Raw genomic sequence first — 11,709 nt, forward strand, 5'->3', positions numbered from 1 at the left:
CCAGACAGACCATTGCTCGTGTCTGGCTTGTTTTACAAACTGAACCGAACTAATCAACTCATTTACAACCGAGACGAAGTACAAACGAGCATTTTCCAACCGAAACAAAAAAACAAATTAGCATTTTCCAAGCGTTTAGATTTCTAAACGAGCGACGACTGATTGGGCTATGGTTATACGAAGGGTAAATTCGTCCCATAAATTTTAATCTCCCATACCCTAACACCTCTCCGTCATCATTTCCCACATCCCCCATATTTATTCACACGGCTTCTCAAAACCACATTACATTACAGGGTGGGATTAAAGTATAAAACATTATTAATCTAAACCCTTGCGCAGCAGATCTCTGAAATCTAGCTAGGGTTTAGCGATGGGTGTGCCGTCGTTTTACCGGTGGTTAGCGGAGAAGTATCCGATGGTGGTGGTGGACGTCGTCGAAGAAGAGCCGGTCGAAATCGACGGCGTTCAAATCCCCGTTGATACGAGTAAACCTAACCCTAATTTAATCGAATATGATAACTTGTATCTCGATATGAACGGGATTATTCACCCGTGTTTTCACCCTGAGGATCGGGTAAATGTTATTAGATTTTCGTTTGAATTCGTTGCTTATTGCTGTTCATTTCATTCCATTTGTTGATTATTATATATATATATTGTATATGTATATTGCAACTGTTTTGGATGAATACTAGATATCCATAATGATGGAAATCTAATGTTTAGACACAAACAAGCTTTATATATATGTTCTTATATAATTTCATTTGTTGATTATTATATATATTGTATGTGTATATTGCAACTGCTTTTTTATAAACTTTTATAGGTTTCTAGCAAATATTAGATTGGATGTTGATATGAATTTAATAATGATGGAAACCTAAACCATATTGTGTGTGTGTGTGTCCGGGGGGGGGGGTGGATGTGCTTTTAATGTTGCAGCGGTCAGCTTTGAGTTTAAACAAATATAAGTTGTAACATTGCTTAACTATTTGTCACACTTTAGGCAAATCACATAAGATTATGAGCCATATTTACTGACATGTCTCAAATATCGCCTTGGTTTTAAAAAGCGACAAGGAATAAAGCCGAGGAGCAAATAATTATATAGATTTTTGTATATAATTTTATAGGTTTTTAGCGTCTACTCAATATTTGATCACAAATAAGCTTTATATACGTTGTTCTAATATTGAATACATGTACAACCCTAAAAGCATGCTCTACAACAATATGCTGTACAAAAATGTTGGAAATACATGAGCCATGAGGCGTGCGTCTCAGGGTCAATTTTTTGCCAAAGAAACGCGCCTCGGGTGTGTCTCAGGTACACTTTTTTAAACCGATAATATCACCAACATGCTTTGGGTGAAATGGTTGTGGATGAGGGGAGAAGTCCAATAGTTAAGCGTGTTTGAGGGGTGAAATAGTGGATGGGTGGCTTTTTGGGAATTTATCACTCGGGCAATCAAACACAAACAAATTCGTGAGCTTTTAGTGTGCAAAGTGGACAATATTGGTTGGTATGAGACACGGGAAGTTATGCTGTTGTTAGTGGGCAAGATCACTTTGAAAATGCACATCCAAACAACTCCATATCCGTCTCCTCTTTGAATATGGGGACAGTTCATAGGATTATGTGGTGAACGACTGAACATGAAACCATTTTACTTTAATAGATGTTGATATTTGTTTTGGTGTTTCCTATTTTCTTTGTTTTTTGCAAGTTTTCAGTAGTGGTCTTTTTTACGAAGATAGGTAATTTGGAGAAAGTTATGGTTCCTTTCATTAACGTTTTATGCGGGTATGAATTGATTTGAATTAGGGTCATTGAAAGTTTTAATGGTGCACTAAGTTAATTGTATGTTCTCGCTGCTTGTCGCTTATACATAATTTAATGAATTAGCACATGTTATCATTGACAAACCCAGTGGGCAGAAAACAATAAGTAGTTTTGATATGCTATGTCAATATGCTGTAAAACGCTCTTGTTTTATGATGCTATATCTTATTCACCTGTTTTGATCTTTGATACTTTTATGATGCTACATACAGTCTTAAAATTGATTATTTTTGTGTTTTTATATTTATGTATACAGCCTTCTCCAACCTCTTTTGATGAGGTGTTTCAATGCGTGTTTGACTATATTGATCGGCTTTTTGTAATGGTTCGACCACGAAAACTGCTCTTCATGGCTATTGGTAATTATCAAATGCAACTTTTTTCTGTGTTCCGTTTATAAATGGGAAATTAAAGCTTTCTGCTTACCTTCCAATATGTTTTAGACGGTGTTGCCCCGAGAGCAAAAATGAATCAGCAACGGTCTAGGCGGTTTAGAGCAGCCAAATCAGCAGCTGAAGCTGTAAGTACCTTTCTTTTGTCCATGTTTCATTTTTATAACAAGTTTTTTCTGACCCGTTTTAATGAAACATAATCCAAACGAATCCTCTTTGTTACATAAGTTTTTGTGAAATATGCTTTTAGGCGGCTGAAGAAGAAAAGCTGAGGGAAGAGTTTGAGAAAGAAGGCAGAAAGCTTCCGCCAAAGCAGGAATCACAAACTTTTGATTCTAACGTTATCACTCCAGGAACCGAATTCATGGCTGTTTTGTCAACCGCGTTACAATATTATATTCACAAAAGGTTAAACAATGATCCTGGATGGAAATCTATAAAGGTGGTGTTCATAACTTCATTTAAGGTTTTGCTTTATTATGGAAGTTTATAAACATACACAGTTTATAAAGTGGTTCTGGTTTTTGTGATTTGTATGAAGGTTATGCTTTCTGATGCAAATGTTCCTGGTGAAGGAGAGCATAAAATTATGTCATATATTCGCCAACAACGGAACAGACCTAATTTTGATCCGAACACTCGTCATTGCTTGTATGGTTTGGTATGGTTATCTTTTCAAACTCATTGTATTATTGTACTTAAAGTTAGCAAAATAGATGAGACCCTTTCTTCCAAATTTTCAACTCTTTGTAGATAATTAATCTTCAATTTGATTGCAAATATTTATATTATATCATTAAGAATCTACATTTTTGGATTAAATACCCTTTTTCTTTTAGTTTAAGTTATAACTGAATCTACTCATTCATAAGTAACGGGTCAATATTGCCGCCTTTTAGGTGTGCAAGTCACGTGTTCTTATTTGTTGCTTTTCTTCAGTTTCAAGTAAAGGTAAAATGTTATTGTTGTGAAATCACAGGATGCAGATTTGATAATGTTGGCTTTGGCTACGCATGAAGTTCATTTTTCAATACTTAGAGAAGTAAGTGTTCTCTAACGGTTTATAAATTGCAGATGATCTTACAAAAGTTAGGAAGGTGGTGGCTGTCATGTTAATGTTTATTTTTTGATTATTTTTATATTTCAATTGTCTTCGCTCAATCGCTCAAATGTAAAAATGACAAATTTTTGGTTTATTTTCTAACGTATTTTTTGCTTTTATGGTTAAGGTTATATCGTTCCCAGGACAAAAGGACAAATGTTTTATTTGTGGTCAACCGGGTCATATTGCGGCAAATTGTGAGGGAAAGGTAAAGAGAAAGGCCGGAGAATTTGATGAAGAAGGAAGCAAGAAGAAACCATATCAGGTACGTAAATTATATACCAACTAGTGGGTTACACCCGCACTATGCGGCAGCAGTATCGACGTTCGGTAGGTATCGGTCCGGTTCGTTTCGTCACCTGTACAATACCTGTTGAAACTTAATAAAAACACATTACACCCGCGTTATGCGGCGGCGGTACCGATGTTCGGTTGGTGTCGGTCCAGTTCATTTCGTTACGTGTACAATACCTGTTGCAACTTTAAAAACACTGGAAAAAAACAATAGTTACATACCGTTTGAAGCTTAAAAAAACACATTACACCCATGTTATGCGGGGGCGATACCGTTTCGTTACCTGTACATTACCAGTTGGAACTTGAAAAAAATGTTACACCCGTGCTACGCTGTGGCGGTATCGATGTTTGGTCGGTGTCGGTCCGATTCGTTTCGTTTCGTTTCGTTTCGTTACATGTACAATACAGGTTGAAACTTAAAAAATACACAAGAAAATACTAAAAAAACCAGAAAAAGACACTATTTATCCCAATGTTTGAAATTAATATATATAAGCAATAAGTAATGATATTCATAATTTATATGGAAGTACATAATTTGAATAATAATATTCAGAACTTGCTACCCTTGGTTACATTAATTTGTGTATGATTTTGCAGTTCTTCAATATTTGGACTCTTAGAGAGTACCTGGAAAACGAGATGAAGATCCCTGGTCATAAGATTGATTTTGAGCGAATCATTGATGATTTTGTTTTTATATGTTTCTTTGTCGGAAATGATTTTTTACCACATATGCCTACTTTGGAAATTCGTGAGGTATGTTTTGATCAATTTTATCGTTGGTTATTACATTTTGTATTCTTTTTAACATTTGTTTTTTCAGGGTGCGATTAACTTATTGTTTGCAGTATACAAGAAAGAATTTAGGGCTATGGGTGGGTATTTGACTGATACCAGCAAGGTGATCGAGTGGATCTAACTATCTTTTTAGTGATTTTATCAAACTTTGACTTTTGAATTACCTTCGGTTGCTTTGACTTTGACGTAGACACTGTTTTTCTTGTCACAGCCAGATCTTAGCAAAGTAGAGCATTTTATTCAGGCAGTTGGTTTGTATGAAGACTCTATATTTCAGAAAAGAGCTCAATCGAATCTGGTATGTATTGTAATCATAAGATAGCGACATCATTTTGGTGGTAATCATAACCTTTTTGATTCTTTTTGGTAGGCTCATATTGGTAATTGAAGTTTATTTTGTCCCCATTTGGTTCGTTTTTTAGCCACTATATGTTATTTTTCAACCTTGCAGTTACCAAAGTGGGCCTACTAAAAGACATGTAAATATGAGCACGTATTTCGAAAGTTAGCATAATGGATCTTCACTAAAGTATACTGCTAATCTATGACATTTACCCTTGATTATTTATTTATTTATTTATACAAAAAGTTATGAAAAACGGATAAAGAAATGTTAAATGCCAACTTGAACTTAGACACGTATTTCGACAATCTCTTACATCTACCAAGGTTTTTTTTCCAGAGACTAGCCGCGAATGTAAAACGTGATAAGGCTCAAGCCAAAAGAGGATACAATGCTGGAACACAGGTTGAACCTGAGTCGCTGGTTCCAGTTCGCCGGTTCCATGGATCACGCCTTGCATCAAACCAATCCTCTTCACCATACCAACAAAAAAAATCAAGCGGTTCTAAAACATCCATGAAAAACGAGTACCGAGTTACCCATGCTACTGAAGATTTATCTGCACTTGACATCAAGAGCAAAAGGCAGATGCAATCTGATGATGGCAATATTCGGGCTAAAAAAGTTGCACGTTTGTCTTCTGGACCTGCTATTGTGGAAACAGAAACTTGTCTTGAACAAGAAGTATGTGTATTTTAACTCTACTCATTTGATTCATTACAGATAAATTGTGGGTTTAATTCTTCATCATATTAACTATGTACACCATGCCAATATAGCTGAGTCTCTCATCTACTAAATTGTTGCATTGCATCATCTTACTCCTTAAACTAGATCTTGCGGTCATGTACTTGGTTTTAAAATGCGCGCATAATGCGTGATGCGCCCGATGCACTAATGAGAGCGCATCGCAACAGCTGATGCGATGCGTTTACGTGATGTGAGAATATTGCGCGCATTTCGCATAATGCGCTCTGATGCACACAACAACATTGTTTCTTATGCTTTTTTTCCAGATTTTATGAACTATGTTCGGTTTTTTCCATAATTAACATCTTAGTATGCTTGATTTGAACCAAAAAACACAACTCTTATCTTCTAATTATGTCAGTTGTTTACTTTAAGTATGTTTTTATAACTTTTTATGTATAAATAATTTTTAACTATTTTTTTTATAAAGAACGCATCACATACGTGATGCGCTCGCATCGCGCATCAGATTTTTGGACTAAATGCATCGGAGCGCATCACGCAATTTAAAACCAAACATGTAGTATTTACTGACGTCAAATCTGGTTGTGTATAGGCACTCGAGAACAAAGAAGAATTAATGATAAAGTTGAAGGGGGTTCTTCGTGAAAAGTCTGATGTTTTTAACTCTGATGAGCAAGAGGAAGACAAGGTTAGAGTTCTAATATAATCTTCTACTTCTATGTTTTGATTTTGTATGAGTATGTGGTTATGGCAGTTAATTACAAGTTACATTTTTTTGGTGGTATTGGTTTTGTATTATCTGTTTAATAAGATTCAGGAATGCGTAGTATAAATAGCGGTGATCTTTTGAAAGGATGCAATTGTATATATAAGATTTTAATGTTTTAATGTATTTTGTGCAATTATGTCACTCTCATCTCTTGTTGGATTGACCAAACGTTTTGTGATTCTGGTCAACATGTCAAGTAAAGTATAAAAAATATATGCTTTCAGTGACTTTGTATAACAATTGTTTCCAGATTAAACTAGGGTCCCCTGGATGGAAGGAACGGTATTATGAAGAGAAGTTTTCAGCCAAAACCCCTGAGGAGCTAGATGCAATAAGGAGAGATGTTGTAAGTTTCTTAAACGTTCTAACATTGCCTATCAATAACCGTTTCAATACGCTAAATGATCAGGAACCTCACATGAAATTTGTGGTTTTGGGTTTTGGTCTAAATGGGTTCTGGTCAGTTTTGGGTCGGTCTCACAATCATGTTTAGCTAAACGGGTTGGGTTTGTGTTGACCTAGCGGGTTGACCCGCTTATCTGTTTTTATCATGTTATTATATTATAATTAAAAAATGGTTAGGTACTCTATGGCAAGCTTTAAAAATTAAACGAAAAATTGACATTATAATATATAACTAAACACAATTGTTTATATGCTTTAAAATGCAAAAAATAAAATTTAGAGCTTTAAAATGCAAAAAAATAAAAATAAATCGAGTTTTTTTATCACCCTTAATATCTCACAACCATGTTTAGCTAAACGGGTTGGGTTTGTGTTGATCTAGCGGGTTGACCCGCTTATCTGTTTTTATCATGTTATTATATTATAATTAAAAAGGTTAGGTACTCTATGGCAAGCTTTAAAAATTAAAAGAAAAATTGACATTATAATATATAACTAAACACAATTGTTTATATGCTTTGAAATGCAAAAAATAAAATTTTAGAGCTTTAAAATGCAAAAAAATAAATAAAAATAAATCGAGCTTTTTATCACCCTTAATATCTCTACCATTATCAATCGTACCAATAAAAAATTAATAATTGAAAATGATGTGATGACATATCTAACACAATTTTTTATAGGTTCTAAAATATACAGAAGGTCTATGTTGGGTGATGCATTATTACTACCAAGGTGTTTGTTCCTGGACATGGTAAAATTTTTTTATCAGCTTTTTTTGTTTTACATAATTCTGTCATTTTGTATTTCTTACGGTGGAAAGTTTTGTTTTTCAGGTTTTACCCTTATCATTATGCCCCGTTTGCTTCTGATCTCAAAGATCTTAGTCAGCTAAATATAAGCTTTGAGCTCGGTGCACCGTTTAAACCATTTAATCAATTGTTAGGGGTTTTCCCTGCTGCAAGGTTGTGTTCTCTTTCTATCTTTCTTCATTAAATATTTATATATATATATTTTATATTGATCGGGACGTTTTGCAGTTCCCATGCACTTCCAGAGCAATATAGAAAACTGATGACAGATCCAAACTCGCCTATTATTGATTTTTATCCAACAGGTATATTTGGTGATAAAATTGATTTATGTTTTACGTTCTTCGTACACTTATGTTTATTCTTCTTCATCAGATTTTGAAATAGACATGAACGGGAAGCGGTTTGATTGGCAGGTCTATCTCATTCTTTATTTTAGTTTTTATTATAAATTCAGTTCATAAACGCTTGTTTATGTACGTTTGTTTGTGTTCATGAACACTTACCAAATGAGTTTTATGTTCGTGTTTGTTCATTACGGAAATGAATGTGTTCGTTCGTGTTTGTTAATTTTAGGCAATGAACGCAAACGAACGTTCATGAACACAAACTAATGTTCATGAACACACATGGAAACAAACGTACACAAAGAAGCGTTTATGAACAAATATTATAATACAGTAATACTTGTCAGAATTTTTAAGTTTTTAAATATAAAAACTAGAAACCCTAATGAACTATCGAACGCAAACGAACACGTTACCGAACGTTCACGAACACGTTACCGAACGTTCACGAACATAAATGAACGAACACGGCCTTTGTTCATGTTTGTTCATTTATTAAACGAACGAACACAAACGAACTTCCCGCCGAATGGTCCACGAACTGTTTGCTGAACGTTCCGTTCGTTTGCAGCCCTACTCATTTTTAATAATGCAACTGACATTTAGGTAAATGTGTGAAATGTTCATCTTTTCCCTGTAAATGCTGACAAACTCTTTTACGCGTTTATTGTTTCAGGGTATAGCGCTTTTGCCTTTCATCGACGAAACCCGTCTTCTCAGCGAGGTGGAAAAACTTGAAAGTTCTTTAACGGTATGGTGATCCATGCTTTTACGACGTCAGGTAAAACTAAGTATTTTATTTATAATCGGCTAATCATGAGTGTGATTTTGGTTCTTGAAGGAAGAAGAAAGAAGGAGAAACAGCAGGATGAATGATAAGCTTTTTGTGGCTTTATCGCATAAGCTCTCTCCATACATCCTTGCGTTATGTGACCGTACTAAAAACCTGTCGGCAAATGAGCGGGCTGAAATCAAGGAACAAATCAACTCTGAGGCAAGGTTTGTACGAATATCCCTCAGCCGTTTAATAATCGACAATCAAGTCATAAATTATTTTAATCTAAATTGGATTATTTGCAGTGGTGGAATGAGTGGCTATATATCTCCTCCTGCAGGGGACCCATGTCCGAAAATTTTTAGATCACCCATTGAGGGGATGGATGATATAACCGACAATCAAGTCATGTAAACTAACCGATCCATTGCTATGTACATTTCATTTTTATATTTGTGTAATATGGCATCGACTAATGTTTCATCTACTGTTTGAACTTTCAGTTCTGCAATATACACGCTTCCAGATCCTCAGCAACACGTAGCTCATCCTCCTGCTGGAGTTCAATTGCCAAAAAAGGTAAACAAATATTCTTTTTCTGTGTCTCTTTGGTGAAAACGGTATGATACTAGTTTTTATATTATATTATATTATATTATATATACACATATATATCAATTACCAACTTCTTTATGCTTTAAAGGTTGTGCATTGTGCATTGTTGATATTATTTTATTTTCTTCTTTTTTCATTTTTTTTAATTATAATCCCTTACTTTTCATCTTTTACAAATGTGTAGCAAAGCATCTTTTATTTTTAACCCCAACACCTTTCCACTTTCAACTTTGTCCCTCTATACTTACGTTGCTATCTCAAATTTGCAAGTTAACACGCTGCATTGTGTGCGTGTTCAACGTTTTTATGTCTATTTTTTACCAATTAAAGGCCCCATCGTGCACGGGTCCTATGCCAACTTAGTTTTTTTTTTTTAATGTTGCACGTTTTGGTCTCATTTTTGCGCGTTAACACACCATAATGGGCTTGCGTGGCTCAACGTTATTAGGTCTACTTTCGTTCGGTTTAATGGTCCCGCTGCAACGGGCGGGTCCTAAGTACTAGTTTTGTAATAATTTTGAAGCTAGAACAAAGGGCCTTTTATGTTAATTGTTACCTCAACCTTTACCAAAAGGTTTCCTGTTTGACTTGAATCCATTTTGCCACAATCGTGCCTATAATTTATTTGTGTCATCTGATTAATGTATTTCACAATGAATTTTTCTTCATAGGATCAATCTTCACATTATGCTAACACCCTTTTTTGTTATGCAGACGGTTACAATGGCAGATTTGACACCCGCACCTGCCTTATGGCACGAGGGTAAAGGGCACAAACCCTTGATTAAACCAAGGTACACTCGTGTTGGTTTTCTTTATTGTGGGACACTGTTTAGCGATCACAATTTTGACCCGTTTACTTTAATACGGGTTGATTTCGGTTAAGGTTTATCTGACTTACATTTTGGATTCAGGACTTTTCAGTATAATCCTAACGGGCAAAATAATCACAAGAACCCCCCTGGGTCTATTTCCGGGCCCCAGCTGCTTGAGGCTGCCCGTAGGCTGGTACTCAACAGCTTACAAGTTGGATCGCGTGGTTGTCAACCAAGTGGACCGGATCCATTCTATGTTTTACCACAACCCCAAGACCATGGAGCCAATAATCATCAGCCAAGTGGATCTCAGAATGGGCTCGTAAACACTCCACGTGGGTCCCAAGATCAGAGTAGTCTTACGCGGGTTAATGGTATATGGGTACGTGAGCAGAAACATCAGTCAAGTGGATCTCAGATCGGGCCCAGTAACCCTCCACATGGGCTGCTGAACCAGCATCAGTCTGGTGGATTTCGGAATGGGCTTGCAAACACTCCACATGGGTCTCAAGATCCGAGTCATAGCAAGCATGATAAAAGTGATCCGCAGCCTGTGCGGTGTAGTGTTAGGCGGGTTAATGGTATATGGGTACGTGAGCCGATTCAACATCAGTCAAGTGGGCTGAACCAGAATGGGCCCAGTAACTCTCCACATGGGCTGAACCAACATCAGCCTGGTGGATTTCGGAATGGGCGCAGTAACTCTCCACATGGACAGAACCATCAGCCACGTAGACGTCGGAGGGGGCCCCGTAACCATCCACATGGGCAGAAGCAACATCAACTAGGTGGAAATCAGAATGGGCCTGTTAACTCTCCACATGGGTCCCAAGGGCCCACCAAAGTGCCAGGTGGCACTCAACCTCATCAGGGTGGTGCATCCAACAGTGGAGGTAATTCCTCTGGTGGGAAGAAGAAGAAGAAGAACCTTAATAAGTCAGGTGGAAATCAGAATGTGCCTGTTAACCAACCAAGCGGGTCCCAAGGGCCCACCAACGTGCCAGGTGTCACTCAACCGCAACAGGGCGATGGATCCAACAAAGGAGGCAAGCCCTCTGGTGGGAAGAATCATAATCAGGTGGATGGACCCGCTAACCCTCAACAGGTGTCCCAAGGGCCCACCATAGTGCCAGGTGTCACTCAACCGCAACAGGGCGGTGGATCCAACAAAGGTGGCACTGGTGGGATGAACCATAATCAACCTCAGGGTGGTGTGTGGGTACCTGTGGGGAATCAAAGCGGTACACCGGGGAACACAAACCCTAATAAAAAGAAGCGCCGACAAAAAAAGAAGCAAGCAGCGGTTGCGCAAAACCTGATTTCTTAATTTCATTTAGAGCTGATGTTGGATAGGGCTTATTTGTTCTTTTTGTTGTGTATTGTATGATCTTCATTTTTTCAAATTCTTTCGGGGGTTGTACTTTTGCAAGTTTCTTTTATATAAGTGAAATAGACGGAACACAGTGGATCTGCAGGCGATATACACATCGAGCGTAGGCTTATATCCGATGGTTTTATTGAGCCTATGTAGTTCTTTGGTTGATTTTTAGATGGTAATTAATCAATACGATCTATTTTTTATCAGCAAAGTAAACTCTTCGATTTAACTAGAAACTCTGAAGTCTCAACGAATATAAAACCGAATCGAGTTTTCTGAATTCAAGTAGACTTTC

At 36.7% G+C, this 11,709-nt stretch overlaps 1 protein-coding gene across 1 annotated transcript; it reads left to right on the top strand.

Moving 5' to 3' along the window:
• The first annotated feature begins 228 nt into the window (after nt 1-228).
• On the top strand, nt 229-11,465 carry LOC110908167 (5'-3' exoribonuclease 3). The gene is made up of 23 exons (XM_022153067.2): nt 229-577; nt 2,106-2,208; nt 2,293-2,369; nt 2,492-2,683; nt 2,783-2,902; nt 3,221-3,283; nt 3,471-3,608; nt 4,241-4,399; nt 4,467-4,544; nt 4,653-4,739; nt 5,124-5,468; nt 6,091-6,186; nt 6,518-6,613; nt 7,356-7,426; nt 7,509-7,637; nt 7,713-7,789; nt 7,860-7,900; nt 8,508-8,582; nt 8,673-8,830; nt 8,912-9,016; nt 9,110-9,185; nt 9,936-10,015; nt 10,136-11,465. The coding sequence occupies exons 1-23, from the start codon at nt 374-376 to the stop codon at nt 11,361-11,363; spliced, it is 3,798 nt and encodes a 1,265-aa protein (XP_022008759.1). The 5' UTR covers nt 229-373; the 3' UTR covers nt 11,364-11,465.
• The last annotated feature ends 244 nt before the right edge of the window (nt 11,466-11,709 follow it).

This window comes from Helianthus annuus, chromosome 14, assembly GCF_002127325.2.
Source record: "Helianthus annuus cultivar XRQ/B chromosome 14, HanXRQr2.0-SUNRISE, whole genome shotgun sequence".
Taxonomy (NCBI): Eukaryota; Viridiplantae; Streptophyta; class Magnoliopsida; order Asterales; family Asteraceae; genus Helianthus; species Helianthus annuus.

Coding starts and splice junctions, on each gene's coding strand:
- LOC110908167 (XM_022153067.2), top strand. CDS start 374: ATGGGTGTGCCGTCGTTTTACCGGTGGTTAGCGGAGAAGTATCCGATG. Junction 6,187..6,517: donor ATGAGCAAGAGGAAGACAAG/GTTAGAGTTCTA, acceptor AATTGTTTCCAG/ATTAAACTAGGGTCCCCTGG. Junction 9,186..9,935: donor GAGTTCAATTGCCAAAAAAG/GTAAACAAATAT, acceptor TTTGTTATGCAG/ACGGTTACAATGGCAGATTT.